Raw genomic sequence first — 17,901 nt, 5'->3', positions numbered from 1 at the left:
AGTGGTAGTTCTATGACTGACCACTAGAGGCTCAATGGGGCGTTGCTCCCTTTGTGGGGGGTCCCAGGCAAGTGAGCCTAAGGGGTAGGGTCACTGGTGACCAAAAAAAAAACGGCGTCAGGCAGGCCTTCAGGGCTCTGATCTCTAAGTGGTTAGAGTGGCGTTCGCAGACTGCACTCGTAACCAAAGAGATAGCTAGGCGGTTGCCGACGATCAATGAGTGTCACACACGTTTAATGCATGCACATGCCGCTTGCGGCCTTCTGCGCTTTGCGCAGTTTAACCCCTTAAAACAATTACTGGAGCGAGACAGCGCTCGCGTTACGGCGACGGATCTAAATAGTGAGTGCACTATATCTCGTCGCAAATGATGCTGAAACCACGGCGGGTCTCAAGAACTGGAGACTCCCAATTTCCAAATTACACACGCACTTGGCTCGCAGCGCAAAGTGGTGTTAAACTTGCTTTGTCTAAAGCAGGCACACACATATGAGTAAGATCCTGATAGGTAGCTAAGCTATCGGTCTTATCTCAGGGAGTCCAAGCGCAACAGAATTCAGGTTAGAACCTCGTAACAAGAATTCCTGTTCGCTAATAGAGAGATCTCTGCCAGGATATATGGAAACGGAGAAACTCGTCCGAATCGATCCTGGAAACAACGCGCTATATCTGAGAATCTCGTCAGACATAGGGTTAAGGTTTACTGCAGTTTTAACGAAATAAACTAAAATAAAATAACCAAAACTAAAACAAAATAATATAACTACTAATAACAGAAATAAAAATAACTATATTAAGCCCGTATGTTCCCGCTTATATGCCTTCAGATTGCCCTGAGTGCGATTAATCCTCAACTTTTCCAACCAGTTCACTGTAGCGCTTATTCAACTGTACGTTCAGTCATAAAAAGTTTAAATTGTGTGCTCACAATAAGTTTAAACCTTGTGCCCGCATTCTCCACCAATTATGTAGGAATTATTAGCTCAGGTAAATTTTAATATCTCCACCAATATGTTTTGAAATTAATTAACTTTTAATTAATTATTATTTAATGCTGATTATTAACCAATTGTTATGCCGAATGGTCGGCTCCTCCAAACTCAATTGTGAATCCCCGATATCTGTTAATGTGAGACTTAAATGGGATTCATTAATAACCAGTATCGCTTAATAACCTGGGTTAGTGGGCTCGTCCAGCGAGCTGCATCACCAGGTAATGTAAACGATCGGTAGCGAAGCTTCCCTCACGGCCGATGAGAGAGAGTCTCGCGATATTTCAGGCGAGTTTAGAGGTTTCAGAGCGTAGTAGCCAGATCGCACAGAGGCAGGGACTATTGTGAGCACTCAATGACGGAGGCTGAAGTTGTGTAAAAAGACATGCATTTATTCCTACAACTAACATAAGACAGACATTACACCTAACAAACAATAAACATGAAATAACGGAATAGACACAAACGATGTAATCATGAAAATGCAATGACCAGATTTAAAATGATTAACCTGAAAAGGGAAAAACTGTTCTGCAAAGCAAGCAGTTTGTAAGGATTATAAACCTAAAGGAATATAGCAGGTGAATAGGACAGTTCAGGTTGTTAGAAAGGAAAGGAAGTTGGTTTACTTGGATGCAGGAAAGAGGGAGGTCTTTGCAGTTGGTTGCAGTGGCTGATGAGCTGATGGGTGATGGCTCTCAGGGAGGCGCGGTGTTTGCAGCGGTTGTTGGAGTGGAGTCCCTCCGGTTCTTTCTTCTGGTGAAGCTTGGGCTGAGTTGCAGTTCTTTGGGTCTTCACCGACGGGCTTTAAGAACGCTGCTTGTTTCTCCGTGTTCTTCTCCTTTTCTCCGCCTTTCTCTCCCCTGCTTTGTTCTGAGATGCCAGGTTTTATAGCATAAGGTTCGTGATTAGGAGTGACCAGGAATTCGAGTCCTGGACCAATGGCTGACCATCCATTTGGCGGGCTTTCGGAAGGGGGTCGGTATCAGTCCTTTTGGGATTTATGACCAGACTGACTTCTCTGGTAATGGTGATTTTCATTAGGCTGGTGTAACTTTTGATATATCCACTTTTGTGGTAACCATTGACCAGATTTGGAAACTGGAGTGATTTTCCTTCGGTTTGATACCAAACATGCCGTACCAGCCCAGCGGTTCACACCAAATACCATCTGTGATGATTAATTAATGATTACTTATATTATGCTATTATGTTATGTTCTATTACTCACACCAGTATATGGTACAGGTGGTTTAGGTTGTACCTCAACAGATATTACCCTTTATACAGACATTATATGACATATTCTCATGTCATAAGCACATCTTACCCTTAGATAGGCATGGTAGAATACAAAGATCAGATAAGGGTTGCCGAGGAATGTGGCAAAGAAAAGGGGGGGGAGAAGGTTTGTCAAACAAAGAAAAAGAATCTCCAAAAGTTAAGACACATTCGAACATAACCTGTACATATCTGTATATTAAGACTAGTAGTCAAGAGTAAATACATATACAGATATACAAAAGCCAAACTTAAAAGAAACTTTCTTTGGGGTGTTGGTCTGTTCGGTGAGTGGTATGTAAGGCAGGACGTCGGGGGATGGGGTTGTGTGCCAAGTCGAGGGGCCCCTGTCCCTGGGGATCCACTCTGCTATCTGTAGGTCGTTAAAGCTTTGGGCAATAAAAGTTGGAGTGCTGGCCTCCCTGGTTATCTATGTGTGTGGGGTCACAAACCCCCCTTTGGGGCCTAGGTCGATATGTGCCTTCTCGTACCAGGGTAGGCCTTGTCTCAGGCCACCTGGAATTTAAGCTTTGTGATATGTGCATGTGTGATCCTACACTCCCCATTCACGTTTTACAACTTATTGTTAATGATAAAAAGACAGCTTTTTACACACAGTTTTAAACAAAGTACTGATATAATTACTCTTCAACTCACCACTTTGTTTTCTATGCAAAAACCACTTCACCACAAAAGACTTGATATTATTGGCATAGCAAGGTCTGCTCTTCTCCTCCTTTCAAAACTTGCTAAAAGCTGTATTTAAAAGAGCAGGTTGGCCATGGTAATTCACACACTTCAATGCCAGCTTAATGTTTAGGTTAGTGGGAATCACAGAGGAATTAGGGATGGAAACTTCTTTGCTGGTGGTAGAAGCGGTCTGGTGAATTTTTAGAATGAAGAGGCCGTCAATGTTTGAATGTAGAAAATTGTTCTGGCTGCAGCCTGCAGTATGGACTTGTTGGTGTGTGTAGCTCCCAGTGTTCTGACAGCGCGACGTTTTGGGGAAACATGTGATTCAGCAGCTACCAGTGGGCTTCGTGCGGCGGAGATTTTGTGGCTGTTAGTGGAGTTGATAACAGAAGGTCATTAAGAGAAGCCTGCATGCGGTAGGCAAAGGAGTAATGTTTGCCGGCGGGGGACGTGCGGCGATTAACCTGTGCGGTATTGAAAAGGAGTTAAAGAGAAGGAAGTGTGCGGATGCGGAAAGAATGGAATAATTGTGGTAGGCTGCCGGCTGAGTAGTTTGGTGAATATTTGGTGTGGTTCCGGCACTGCCGATTGGATGGTGGGGCTGCAGTGTGAGTCAGATAAAAAAAAAAAAAGAACATTAGTAGGATCCAATGGGACTAACTGGCATGTATAGACTCGTGTAATGCAAAAGGGCTGTTTTTGGTAGCGTCTCTCACTTATGGCCATACCACCCTGAACACGCCCGATCTCATCCGATCTCGAAAGCCAAGCAGGGTAGGGTCTGGTTAGTACTTGGATGGGAGACCTCCTGGGAATACCAGGTGCTGTAAGCTTTTCTCACTTTTACTTTATACAGGGGGCGCTCCACTTCACGATTAATTTAAATCTATCACTCCCCTTCCATTTTACTATTTTATATATTTCTTTTTTCTCTCATTCATAAAGGCAGCTTTTACACACCGTTTTACTCTAAATACTGCCTGGTAATTATAGCTGCTGTAAGCTGTTCGTTCCTTTATTCCACCAGGGCGCGATCTTCTCACAAACTTGAAGACTGTCACTCCCCATTCACGTTTTACAACTTATTGTTAATAATAAAGAGACAGCTTTTTACACACAGTTTTAAACAAAGTACTAATATAATTCCTCTTCAACTGACCGCTTTGTTTTCTATGCAAAAACCACTTCGCCACAGAAGACTCGATATTATTGGCATAGCAAGTTCTGCTCTTCTCCTTTCAAAACTTGCTAAAAGCTGTATTTAAAAGAACAGATTGGCCGGGGTAATTCACTCCCTTCAATGCCAGCTTAATGTTTAGGTTAGTGGGAATCACAGAGGAATTAGGGATGGAAACTTCTTTGCTCGTGGTAGAAGCGGTCTGGTGAATTTTTAGAGAGAAGAGGCCGTCAATGTTTGAATGTAGAAAATTGTTCTGGCTGCAGCCTGCAGTATGGACTTGTTGGTGTGTGTAGCTCCCAGTGTTCTGACAGCGCGACGTTTTGGGGAAGCATGTTGTTGGGGAAAGCGCCCGGCGTTTCCACCCCAACTCCACATTTATGAGACACACACAGGTTACAGTTTTACTTGCAAGGGTACCCACACTCTCTGCAATGCAAACTACAGCAGAATGTGTTACAAAGGGTGGTTCCCCTTGGCTTCTTTATTTATAGTCAATGGGGGGCGCAAGAGAGGGAAGTGAGATTCTTATCTAAGTAGGCAGCTGTTAACCACCTACTTAGAGTACAATAGCTAAGAGTATGTGGCTAGAAGATAAGAAATAACGTATACATATATATTTTCTCATTGCTGATCATACAGAAATGATTAACAACTGTTTCTTCAACCTAACAGTCCCTCCTGTTTATCATGACAGTATGATCAGAAGCATCAACATTGTACAAGTTGCAAAAGCACTTTAGGTACAACCTTCATTTAGACCACATTGTCATTATCCTGGAAAACATTTAATTCCGGTTCTTCATGTCCGAGCCCTGCACGGGTGCTTTCGGCTCGGCCGTCATTATGAATTATATGTCTTCTTCATCGCCATCATTGGAAACAGGCTCTGTCTCTATAGTTTGGGTAAGGGAGAGAAACATTGTACTGCGTGTCCGAAAAGCAGCATTAAGAGCTTGATTAATAAACATTTTCAAACATGGTATAACAGTAATAAAACAACAGAAAAATAAAATGAAAAACAAAAGAAGAGGTAGGCATGTTTTCATCAGTATTGACCACCATGTTCCTGTAATAAACCAGTCTAACCAGGATGAGGAGGACTGCGGTCGACTGTCCATGGTCATCACTTTTTGTAAGTTTCGGAGGCGGTCTAAGGCAGATGTCATATTGGGTGAGTGCACATTGTCAGGAATGTAAGTGCAGCACGTTTGGTTCAGGAGGACACATACTCCTCCTTGTGCGGCTGTCAGTAGGTCTAATGCCATACGATTCTGGATTACCATCTGTCTGGTTATGTCTAATTGTTCATTTTGTTTTTGGTTAATCAGTATCGAATCATTCATAAATAGACCTAGTCTATAATTTAGAGTTTCTACGCGTAGCATGAGTTTTCCGATTCCTAGCCCAGGGAACAGGGCCAGCATAACTTTACTGCCTGTTCCCCACAATTTATGTTCAGCGGGCACGTCGGTTCCCCACACACTATCATGGGGTTGTATTGATATCGAACGCCTTCTCCTGCTTCTGAAGAAAGTTTTACTTTCCTGTGCTATCAGGAAGGTGTGATCTGAAACAAAAATAAGAGCGCATACTCCAAACCAGTTCGGTGGTAAGACAAAGTATGCACGAGGTCCACACAACCATGCTACTCCGTCCACCCAATATGTTCCATTACTGGGGCGAAGCATCGAAATTGGAGATCCATACATGCTGTCTACATATGTTAGGTTACAGTTCGTGGTGTTTCCTCCTATCCATCGCGTACCATTATCTTGCTTAAAACAAATGGCATGCTGATATGTCAGTGGGTCTCTTTCCATCAAGACAGAAAAAGGAAGTGAGACATTAGTTTTAGCAACAGCGAAGTCTACCCAGAAATCCTGTATACAGGTACCATTTTGAAACCCAACGTCATCTGGGTAGTTTCCTGTAGCCTCCTGATACTTAATTCGGACCACTGTCATTCTATTAGTCCCAGGTATAGTTATGTTCACATCTTCCCCTGCTAGCGAAAATATAAGGGAAAGACGGCTCTGGTATCCTATTCCTGCGAAAGAAGCAGCGCACTTGGCTTGGGATATGTTCATAGCTTTACCATACACCGTAGGTCCTTCACTATGAGTGGGCATTACTGAACAAACATAGCAATTTGTCACATTTTTCGCTGTTACAGTATCATGTACATATCGGTACCAGTAGTTTTGCATAAATGGATGTGAGTGGTCAGCGGGCAACGGGCGTAGATGGAAGTCATCATGGGTCCATCGCCGTAGGTGCTGTAATGGAGCTGGTGAGAGCAAGGACAACCATACAAGTCCTACAACAAGAATGACCCCTAGAGTCACTTTACCACATCCCCACCCTATCAGGGCCATCCTAAATAGAGTGCAGCTCAGTTGTTTTCTTCACCGGGTTGAGACAACAGCACCCTATTGGTTACTGTGCCTTTGTAGCGGACTTCCACTGCTACTCTGTTGCTGAGGCCTCTGATAAGGGCTTGATGGGTTTACAGTGACTTTTGTGTATCCAGGAAGGTCGTTCTGCGATCTTTACTGCTGTTGGTGTTGTGAGGAGGACTTGATAAGGACCGTCCCACCGAGGTGTGCTCCAATCTTTCCGCAACAGGACCTTGACCAGGACCCAATCTCCCGGCTGCAAGTTATCCTGTTGAGTAGAAACAGAATTTACCGGCAGACTACTGGGGCTATGTTTTTGTTGTGATGTTAGTAGTTTACGCATCCAATCAGCCAGCGTATTTTCTCGGTCTGCTTTTTCTATGTCATTCATTTCAGTTGCTAGGGGAAATGGTCTACCATACACTATTTCAAAAGGTGTCAATCCTGCAGGAGTGGGAGTTATTCTCATCCATAATTTTACTAGAGACAAACATTCTGGCCACGGCCTTTTTGTCTCTTCCACTGTCTTTCTTAGCCTTGTTTTAATAGTGCCGTTGGTCCTTTCCACTAAGCCTGCGCTCTGGGGGTGATACGCACAATGATTCTTAAGCGTAAAACCTAATGCTTGTGAGCAAAGGGACATAGTCTGATTTACAAAATGAGTCCCATTGTCTGATCTTATAATATGAGGTATGCCATAGGTAGGGAAATAATGGCTTACCAAACATTTTGCAACGGTCATTGCATCACAGTGCTTTACAGGGTATATTTCTACCCACTTAGAAAAGGTGTCTATAATAACTAGACAGTATTTCTTTCCTTGTGACCAAGATAATTCAATAAAATCCATATGTACAACTTGAAACGGATACTCAGCTGTGGGGAACTGGCCACGTTTTGGTCTGATGTTTCCTTGTGCATTGTGTTTACAACAAATTAAGCATGTCCTACAAAATTGTTTTGCATAATCATAAAAATTTATAGCATAGAAATATTGTTGTATGATATGTACCATCCCTCCTGTTGAGACATGAGTATTTCCATGGCTCACCAAAGCAGCTGTTTTGTATAAATTTTTTGGTAGGATGGGCTTGTCATTCATATAGTAAACTTTCTCTCGTTGTATTGCTCCTCTTTTGATCCAACTTTGTACTTCTATTTTAGGAGCATGAATCTGTGCATCACATAGCACATCGCTATCTATAAAAAGAATGTCTGCCACTGTGGTAGGTTGTTTCAGTGCCGCTTCTTTGGCGGTTTTATCTGCAAAACTATTTCCTGCGGTTTCTGCAGAGTCATCAGTCTGGTGTGCTTTGCATTTGCACAGTGCAAAGTGAGTCGGTAAATGCACAACGTCTAATAATCTAAGTAGCAAATTTGTATGAGTAAGAGATGTGCCCTGTGATGTTCTAAAACCTCTATTTTTCCAGACTCTTGCATAGTGATGGACAGCTGCAAACACATATTGACTATCAGTGTAGATAGTAAGTGACTTGTTCTTGAACAGTTCACATGCCCTGATCACAGCATAGAGTTCAGCCGCTTGTGCTGAACAAGTAGAGGGAAGTGCATTGGCTTCTAACACTTCAGTAGATGTAACTACAGCATACCCAACTTTATTTTTTCCCATATCATTTTTTGATGCTGAGCCATCTACATAAACAACTTCTGATCCTGGTATAAAAGTTTGCAGAATATCTGCTCTTGGTTTTGTTTGTTCTTCTATTGTTGCTTTGCAAGAATGTGGCTCCCCATCCTCTGCGGTAGGGAGGAGCGTGCTAGGGTTCAATAGGCCACACCGCTGAAGTTCAATGTTAGGTTGTGAGAGCAAAAGTGACACTAAGGTAAGATGTCTTGTATGTGTTAAGAATGGAAGCGGTGTCTGCAACAAGATTAGAGACACAGAATGAGGAACTTTAAGTATGAGGGGGTGACAAAGTACCAATTCTGCTGATACCTTTACTGCTTCTGCAGCAGCTGCACATGCCTGTAAACACTGTGGAAAGCCAGCTGCTACTGCATCTAATCGTTTTGAATAGAATGCTAACGGTCTCTCTTTTGCTCCGAATGGCTGTGTTAATACTGCTTTCATATAACCTTGATTAGCATCTACACATAGGGTGAATGGTTGTTGATAATCTGGTAGAGCAAGGGTCACATTGGTTTGCAACATTCTTTTTAAATTTGTAAAAGCATTTTCTCCGTCCTCAGTCCATTGTATTTTGTCCTTTAGAGTCATCTCCTTCCCGTATATTAAATTTTGCAAAGGTTGAACTAGAAAAGCATAATCTGGTAACCATTCTCTACAATAATTGCAGAGCCCTAAAAAGGACATCATCTGTTGTTTAGTCTGTGGTTTAGGTGCTTCCTGTATAGCTTGTTTCCTTATCTCTAGCAGCGAGCGACCTTTTTGTGAAAGGTTATGCCCTAAATAGACAACTGTCTTTTTGCAATACTGCAACTTCTGTTTAGAAGCTTTATGTCCAGTATTGTATAAATGCTGAAGCACAGTTAGGGTAGTTTCTTTGCAATGTTGTTCTGAATCTGCTGCTATTAAGATATCATCCACGTATAGTAATACCTGACTATGTGATGGTATTTCACAGGTACTCATAGAGTATCTAAGGGCCATGGTATATACATGTGGACTTTCAGAAAATCCCTGAGGGAGTCTAGTATATGTATATTTTTTCCCTTTATAGGTAAATCCAAATAAATGTTGAGAATCAGGGTGCAATGGTACTGAGAAAAATGCATTACTAAGATCCACTACTGAGAAGTAGCTTTTATCAGGAGTCAATGAGTTGAGCAATAAGTGTGGGTTAGGCACGTCTGGTGCTGCATGTTTCACTATGTTATTAACTGGTCTTAAATCCTGCACCATGCGCCATTTCCCTGTATGTCCCTTCTGGACTGGAAAGATAGGAGTGTTGCAAGTGGCTTCAGGAGCCTCTCGCAATATTCCTGATGCTAACATGTCTTGCACTACAGGGGCTATACCTTTCTCTGCTTCAGGTTTTAATGGGTATTGCCTAACTACCGGACGGTGTTCTGATTTCACAGTTACTTTGTAAGGTGGGAATCCCTTTACCAGCCCTACATCAGTGGGGGAGGAGGACCATAACCCTTCTGGGAGGTGATCTAGATCTAGACATGATCCCTCCTCCAGGGTTGAAAAAATTTGTCAGGTTGGGTCCTTTAAGTGTGTGGTGGGAGTGGTTTGAACTCTCCATCCCAAAGGAAACCGCCACACATTGTGTTTCTCATCATAGCTCCAACAGGAGCCAGATACGGGTACGTGTCTGTGCAGTTCCCCCTAGGTCCAGAGACCAGTAATATTGTGGTGTTGTGGTTCCTTGCACAACATAAGCTTCCTCATTTACGATTGCTTTCATGCCAGTGGCTGTGGCAACCACGCTAATGCCCATTTGTACCATAAGGTCTCGGCCTAACAAGTTAACAGGACAAGAAGGGCTTATTAACACCTGTGCTTGACATTCAAGTCCAGTTTCCTTATCTTTTACTGCAACTGGGTTTGTTAACTGATGTCTGTCTGTCTGACTTCCTGCCGTTTTTATATTTATGACTGATGAAGAATATGTGACTCCGGGAGGACTGGAGGTTAGGACAGTCCTACATGCTCCAGTGTCACACAGACATTCATATACTTTGCCGTTTATGACTAACTTCCGACTTGGCAAGGTTTCCCACTGCCTTTCTGCTAATAACTGACACACTGCTTGTAAATCTATTTCCTTATCTAAAAGGTCTTGTAAAGTGACCTCCGTTTCCTTTCTTAAAATCACCTCTGTTTTGCCTCGGATGGTGTCGGTAACAGGGGCCTCCGAGGGGGGTCATTGATCATTGTTTTCAATGGAGTTTGGGTTATATGGTTGTTTCCCTACTCTACAATTCCTAGCTAAGTGTCCAGGTTTCCTGCATGTCCAGCAAATGTTATCTTGCTGAGACGAATTCCTGTAATTGTTTCTGAAAACACCTCTCCCCCTTCCTCGGCCTCTTGACCTTCCTCTGAATCCTCCCCTCCCCGGAGGATTCATTTGCACTAGCGCTACTACTTCTGAGGCGCTGAATATTGTGTCTGTCTTTTCCTGTTTCTGCGCTCTCTGCGCGTGTTGGGCATATTCTAGTGCTTGTTGGACTGAACCAGTATTCTGATGTACCCAATGTTTGTCAAGATATTTTCGCAATTCGGGCTTTAGGCCTGCGACAAAAGCTCGTTTTAGCTGTTGTTGGTACACTCCTACTGCCTCTTCATCAAATGGGATCCCTGAGTTTCCTCTAAATACAACTCTCATTCTATCCATAAAATCCTCAGGTTCCTCTCCATCTTTTTGTTTACATTGCGCTATTCGTCCATAGTCTGCGCGTCTTACGAAGGCTGTCTCTACCCTGTTTCGCAAGTCTCGTAATGCTTGTATGAGTTCCTGCGAGTCATGTGCTAAGACTTCATCATTATTACCATGTCCTGTGAAGTCTCCCGCTACACGTCCCCATTTATGGGTAAACAACTGTCTGAGACATCTATACATTTCCCTGCCGTTCAAATGAAAACTACTTTGTAATTCTAGGATGGCAGTCCAAAACTCGGGTACCCCTTCTTCAACCGGGGGTATTCCTTTTAAAGCCGCTGTTCTATCCTCAGCAGTCCAGGGTCTATATACTAACATAGTTTCGGGTCCTGCATTATTTGAGCCTCGATTTGGATTTGCCACTTCTACGAGGGGACACACCAAATCATTCTCCCAGTCTTCCTGTTCTGTGTCATTTTTTGGATGCCAGCGTACTTTACTTGTCTCCAGATCCTTTAACGGATACAGAGAAGGGTTAGACCCTCGGGTCATCATTCGAGATGATTCCCCTCCTCCTATTTGTCGTCTATTTACAGCTGGAACTGGTGCAGGCGCAATCATTGGAATTTGTGGGGGCAGTAAGGGAACTGGAGCGGCAGAAGATTTTGTTGCCGTCTCCTCATCTAGTGTGATTAAAGTCGCCTGTAATTTTTTCTCCTTATTTCCCTTTTTTTGCTGTCTTTTATTATCTCTTAATTTACTCTGTTCTAACCATGCATCAGAAAACACATATTCTTTTTTTCTGTCTTTACCTTCTTTCTTATTGGTAGTCTGTAACATCTCCAGTTTTAAGTTTCCCTGTAATTTTAATATATCTGGAGTGTGGAGTTTTCCTCCAAACCCATGTTTTTTCCTCCATCTCTGACTACTTATTTGTCCTGATCCTGGCTTATATCCTTCCATAAACTTCTCATCTCCCTCTAGTTCCATTTGTTTACTTTGATTCTTCCCCATTGTTACCTTTTAATGGATACACTACAAAAAATAAAATATCCTAAAAGCAAGTCTCTGGCATGAGACCTCAGGAGGACACTAACACGGCCTTCTACTGCTCACTATTAGAGCAGCGGTGTTAGTTTTCAGGGATGAAACCCGTCCTTTATCCTTCAGTCACCAGTATGTTGTTGCTTTTAGGGTGGATCGTGTAGGTTAATCTAAAACCTATAAAAACACATCCACATACAACACTGTATATATTTCCAATAACGCCTACTTTCTCTCCCGGTTAATTTCGGCTAACCTCAACCACATGCATGTCTTGGCCACCTACTTATTTAGGTGCCGTATCTCTCACTTGGCCACCTACTCACTTAGGTGCCGTATCTCTCACCTGTATAGTGTGCTCTCTGATCCGTCACCGAGGTCCTTCAGACATCACCAGACGTCGAGCGCAGTTCTAACCACCGGCCTGATGACGAATTCACATCACAGGTCTTTCTTGCACCCGACTTCGAGTGGCTGTCGACAGACTTCGGTGTCGCTTCTCTCGGCGTACTGGAGACGTCTTCGGGGTTCCTCGGATCCGGCTCGAAGGACCAAATTCTATGTTGGGGAAAGCGCCCGGCGTTTCCACCCCAACTCCACATTTATGAGACACACACAGGTTACAGTTTTACTTGCAAGGGTACCCACACTCTCTGCAATGCAAACTACAGCAGAATGTGTTACAAAGGGTGGTTCCCCTTGGCTTCTTTATTTATAGTCAATGGGGGGCGCAAGAGAGGGAAGTGAGATTCTTATCTAAGTAGGCAGCTGTTAACCACCTACTTAGAGTACAATAGCTAAGAGTATGTGGCTAGAAGATAAGAAATAACGTATACATATATATTTACACTCATTGCTGATCATACAGAAATGATTAACAACTGTTTCTTCAACCTAACACATGTGATTCAGCAGCTACCAGTGGGCTTCGTGCGGCGGAGATTTTGTGGCTGTTAGCGGAGTTGATAACAGAAGGTCATTAAGAGAAGCCTGCATGCGGTAGGCAAAGGAGTAATGTTTGCCGGCGGGGGACGTGCGGCGATTAACCTGTGCGGTAGTGAAAAGGAGTTAAAGAGAAGGAAGTGTGCGGATGCGGAAAGAATGGAATAATTGTGGTAGGCTGCCGGCTGAGTAGTTTGGTGAATGTTTGGTGTGGTTCCGGCACTGCCGATTGGATAGTGGGGCTGCAGTGTGAGTCAGATAAAAAAAAAAAAAAAAACAGGAGTAGGATCCAATGGGACTAACTGGCATGTATAGACGTGTGTAATGCAAAAGGGCTGTTTTTGGTCGCATCTCTCGCTTATGGCCATACCACCCTGAACACGCCCGATCTGATCCGATCTCGGAAGCCAAGCAGGGTAGGGTCTGGTTAGTACTTGGATGGGAGACCTCCTGGGAATACCAGGTGCTGTAAGCTTTTCTCACTTTTACTTTATACAGGGGGCGCTCCACTTCACGATTAATTTAAATCTATCACTTCCCTTCCATTTTACTATTTTATATATATTTTTTTTTCTCTCTCTTTCATAAAGGCAGCTTTTGGAAACCGTTTTACTCTAAATACTGCCTGGTAATTCTAGGTGCTGTAAGCTGTTCGTGCCTTTATTCCACCAGGGCGCGATCTTCTCACAAACTTGAAGACTGTCACTCCCCATTCACGTTTTACAACTTATTGTTAATGATAAAGAGACAGCTTTTTACACACAGTTTTAAACAAAGTACTAATATAATTCCTCTTCAACTCACCGCTTTGTTTTCTATGCAAAAACGACTTCACCACAGAAGACTCGTTATTATTGGCATAGCAAGGTCTTCGCTTCTCCTCCTTTCAAAACTTGCTAAAAGCTGTATTTAAAAGAGCAGGTTGGCCGAGGTAATTCACACCCTTCAATGCCAGCTTAATGTTTAGGTTAGTGGGAATCACAGAGGAATTAGGGATGGAAACTTCTTTGCTGGTGGTAGAAGCGGTCTGGTGAATTTTTAGAGAGAAGAGGCCGTCAATGTTTGAATGTAGAAAATTGTTCTGGCTGCAGCCTGCAGTATGGACTTGTTGGTGTGTGTAGCTCCCAGTGTTCTGACAGCGCGACGTTTTGGGGAAGCATGTGATTCAGCAGCTACCAGTGGGCTTCGTGCGGCGGAGATTTTGTGGCTGTTAGCGGAGTTGATAACAGAAGGTCATTAAGAGAAGCCTGCATGCGGTAGGCAAAGGAGTAATGTTTGCCGGCGGGGGACGTGCGGCGATTAACCTGTGCGGTAGTGAAAAGGAGTTAAAGAGAAGGAAGTGTGCGGATGCGGAAAGAATGGAATAATTGTGGTAGGCTGCCGGCTGAGTAGTTTGGTGAATGTTTGGTGTGGGTCCGGCGCTGCCGATTGGATGGTGGTGCTGCAGTGTGAGTCAGATAAAAAAAAAAAAAAAACCAGGAGTAGGATCCAATGGGACTAACTGGCATGTATAGACGCGTGTAATGCAAAAGGGCTGTTTTTGGTAGCGTCTCTCACTTATGGCCATACCACCCTGAACACGCCCGATCTCATCCGATCTCGAAAGCCAAGCAGGGTAGGGTCTGGTTAGTACTTGGATGGGAGACCTCCTGGGAATACCAGGTGCTGTAAGCTTTTCTCACTTTTACTTTATACAGGGGGCGCTCCACTTCACGATTAATTTAAATCTATCACTCCCCTTCCATTTTACTATTTTATATATATATATATATTTTTTCTTTCATTCATAAAGGCAGCTTTTACACACCGTTTTACTCTAAATACTGCCTGGTAATTATAGCTGCTGTAAGCTGTTCGTGCCTTTATTCCACCAGGGCGCGATCTTCTCACAAACTTGAAGACTGTCACTCCCCATTCACGTTTTACAACTTATTGTTAATAATAAAGAGACAGCTTTTTACACACAGTTTTAAACAAAGTACTGATATAATTCCTCTTCAACTCACCGCTTTGTTTTCTATGCAAAAACCACTTCGCCACAGAAGACTCGATATTATTGGCATAGCAAGTTCTGCTCTTCTCCTTTCAAAACTTGCTAAAAGCTGTATTTAAAAGAACAGATTGGCCGGGGTAATTCACACCTTTCAATGCCAGCTTAATGTTTAGGTTAGTGGGAATCACAGAGGAATTAGGGATGGAAACTTCTTTGCTGGTGGTAGAAGCGGTCTGGTGAATTTTTAGAGAGAAGAGGCCGTCGATGTTTGAATGTAGAAAATTGTTCTGGCTGCAGCCTGCAGTATGGACTTGTTGGTGTGTGTAGCTCCCAGTGTTCTGACAGCGCGACGTTTTGGGGAAGCATGTGATTCAGCAGCTACCAGTGGGCTTCGTGCGGCGGAGATTTTGTGGCTGTTAGCGGAGTTGATAACAGAGAGTCGTTAAGAGAAGCCTGCATGCGGTAGGCAAAGGAGTAATGTTTGCCGGCGGGGGACGTGCGGCGATTAACCTGTGCGGTAGTGAAAAGGAGTTAAAGAGAAGGAAGTGTGCGGATGCGGAAAGAATGGAATAATTGTGGTAGGCTGCCGGCTGAGTAGTTTGGTGAATTTTTGGTGTGGTTCCGGCATTGCCGATTGGATGGTGGGGCTGCAGTGTGAGTCAGATAAAAAAAAAAAAAAAAACAGGAGTAGGATCCAATGGGACTAACTGGAATGTATAGACGCGTGTAATGCAAAAGAGCAATTTTTGCTAGCATCTCTCGCTTACAGCCATACCACCCTGAACGCGCCCGATCTCGTCTGATCTCGGAAGCTAAACAGGCTAGGGTCTGGTTAGTACTTGGATGGGACACCACCTGTGAATACCAGGTGCTGTAAGCTTTTCTCACTTTTACTTTATACAGGGGGCGCTCCACTTCACGATTAATTTAAATCTATCACTCCCCTTCCGTTTCACTATTTTATATATATATATATATTTTTTCTTTCATTCATAAAGGCAGCTCTTACACACCGTTTTACTCTAAATACTGCCTGGTAATTATAGCTGCTGTAAGCTGTTCGTGCCTTTATTCCACCAGGGCGCGATCTTCTCACAAACTTGAAGACTGTCACTCCCCATTCACGTTTTACAACTTATTGTTAATAATAAAGAGACAGCTTTTTACACACAGTTTTAAACAAAGTACTGATATAATTCCTCTTCAACTCACCGCTATGTTTTCTATGCAAAAACCACTTCGCCACAGAAGACTCGATATTATTGGCATAGCAAGTTCTGCTCTTCTCCTTTCAAAACTTGCTAAAAGCTGTATTTAAAAGAACAGATTGGCCGGGGTAATTCACACCTTTCAATGCCAGCTTAATGTTTAGGTTAGTGGGAATCACAGAGGAATTAGGGATGGAAACTTCTTTGCTGGTGGTAGAAGCGGTCTGGTGAATTTTTAGAGAGAAGAGGCCGTCGATGTTTGAATGTAGAAAATTGTTCTGGCTGCAGCCTGCAGTATGGACTTGTTGGTGTGTGTAGCTCCCAGTGTTCTGACAGCGCGACGTTTTGGGGAAGCATGTGATTCAGCAGCTACCAGTGGGCTTCGTGCGGCAGAGATTTTGTGGCTGTTAGCGGAGTTGATAACAGAGGGTCGTTAAGAGAAGCCTGCATGCAGTAGGCAAAGGAGTAATGTTTGCCGGCAGGGGACGTGCGGCGATTAACCTGTGCGGTAGTGAAAAGGAGTTAAAAAGAAGGAAGTGTGCGGATGCGGAAAGAATGGAATAATTGTGGTAGGCTGCCGGCTGAGTAGTTAGGTGAATGTTTGGTGTAGGTCCGGCGCTGCCGATTGGATGGTGGTACTGCAGTGTGAGTCAGATAAAAAAAAAAAAAAAACCAGGAGTAGGATCCAATGGGACTAACTGGCATGTATAGACGCGTGTAATGCAAAAGGGCTATTTTTGCTAGCATCTCTCGCTTACAGCCATACCACCCTGAACGCGCCCGATCTCGTCTGATCTCGGAAGCTAAACAGGCTAGGGTCTGGTTAGTACTTGGATGGGACACCACCTGGGAATACCAGGTGCTGTAAGCTTTTCTCACTTTTACTTTATACAGGGGGCGCTCCACTTCACGATTAATTTAAATCTATCACTCCCCTTCCGTTTTACTATTTTATATATATATATTTTTTTTCTTTCATTCATAAAGGCAGCTTTTACACACCGTTTTACTCTAAATACTGCCTGGTAATTATAGCTGCTGTAAGCTGTTCGTGCCTTTATTCCACCAGGGCGCGATCTTCTCACAAACTTGAAGACTGTCACTCCCCATTTACGTTTTACAACTTATTGTTAATGATAAAGAGACAGCTTTTTACACACAGTTTTAAACAAAGTACTGATATAATTCCTCTTCAACTCACCGCTTTGTTTTCTATGCAAAAACCACTTCGCCACAGAAGACTCGATATTATTGGCATAGCAAGTTCTGCTCTTCTCCTTTCAAAACTTGCTAAAAGCTGTATTTAAAAGAACAGATTGGCCGGGGTAATTCACACCTTTCAATGCCAGCTTAATGTTTAGGTTAGTGGGAATCACAGAGGAATTAGGGATGGAAACTTCTTTGCTGGTGGTAGAAGCGGTCTGGTGAATTTTTAGAGAGAAGAGGCCGTCGATGTTTGAATGTAGAAAATTGTTCTGGCTGCAGCCTGCAGTATGGACTTGTTGGTGTGTGTAGCTCCCAGTGTTCTGACAGCGCGACGTTTTGGGGAAGCATGTGATTCAGCAGCTACCAGTGGGCTTCGTGCGGCGGAGATTTTGTGGCTGTTAGCGGAGTTGATAACAGAGGGTCGTTAAGAGAAGCCTGCATGCAGTAGGCAAAGTAGTAATGTTTGCCGGCGGGGGACGTGCGGCGATTAACCTGTGCGGTAGTGAAAAGGAGTTAAAAAGAAGGAAGTGTGCGGATGCGGAAAGAATGGAATAATTGTGGTAGGCTTCCGGCTGAGTAGTTAGGTGAATGTTTGGTGTAGGTCCGGCGCTGCCGATTGGATGGTGGTGCTGCAGTGTGAGTCAGATAAAAAAAAA

At 43.4% G+C, this 17,901-nt stretch overlaps 2 protein-coding genes and 5 non-coding genes across 24 annotated transcripts in view; 6 read left to right on the top strand and 1 right to left on the bottom strand.

Moving 5' to 3' along the window:
• The window catches only part of LOC125715571 (uncharacterized), a 277,458-nt gene extending 268,721 nt beyond the window's left edge, over positions 1-8,737 (bottom strand). For 3 of the 5 annotated variants that reach the window (XM_048987305.1, XM_048987333.1, XM_048987298.1), the window contains exon 1: positions 4,812-8,737. In XM_048987305.1, coding sequence (XP_048843262.1) covers positions 6,613-8,715 — 2,103 coding nt within the window. In that variant the 5' untranslated portion in view covers positions 8,716-8,737 and the 3' untranslated portion in view covers positions 4,812-6,612. The remainder of the gene's footprint in view (positions 1-4,811) is intronic. The other 2 variants (XM_048987324.1, XM_048987316.1) reach the window with 2 other exon arrangements.
• The window catches only part of LOC125715510 (protein NYNRIN-like), a 334,468-nt gene that overhangs the window by 142,694 nt on the left and 173,873 nt on the right, over positions 1-17,901 (top strand). The gene's annotated exons all lie outside the window — the stretch shown is intronic.
• LOC125735234 (5S ribosomal RNA) lies at positions 3,681-3,799 on the top strand. Its single transcript, XR_007394533.1, has one exon. It is a non-coding gene; the product is annotated as a 5S ribosomal RNA (ribosomal RNA).
• On the top strand, positions 13,195-13,313 carry LOC125734833 (5S ribosomal RNA). The gene has a single exon (XR_007394136.1). It is a non-coding gene; the product is annotated as a 5S ribosomal RNA (ribosomal RNA).
• On the top strand, positions 14,394-14,512 carry LOC125735233 (5S ribosomal RNA). The gene has a single exon (XR_007394532.1). It is a non-coding gene; the product is annotated as a 5S ribosomal RNA (ribosomal RNA).
• On the top strand, positions 15,593-15,711 carry LOC125736501 (5S ribosomal RNA). Its single transcript, XR_007395779.1, has one exon. It is a non-coding gene; the product is annotated as a 5S ribosomal RNA (ribosomal RNA).
• Positions 16,792-16,910, top strand: LOC125735687 (5S ribosomal RNA). Its single transcript, XR_007394979.1, has one exon. It is a non-coding gene; the product is annotated as a 5S ribosomal RNA (ribosomal RNA).

The sequence above is a fragment of the Brienomyrus brachyistius genome, chromosome 2, assembly GCF_023856365.1.
Source record: "Brienomyrus brachyistius isolate T26 chromosome 2, BBRACH_0.4, whole genome shotgun sequence".
NCBI lineage: Eukaryota > Metazoa > Chordata > Actinopteri > Osteoglossiformes > Mormyridae > Brienomyrus > Brienomyrus brachyistius.
Note: the sequence above shows the minus strand (reverse complement) of the source record. Positions and strands in the feature narration are given on the sequence as shown.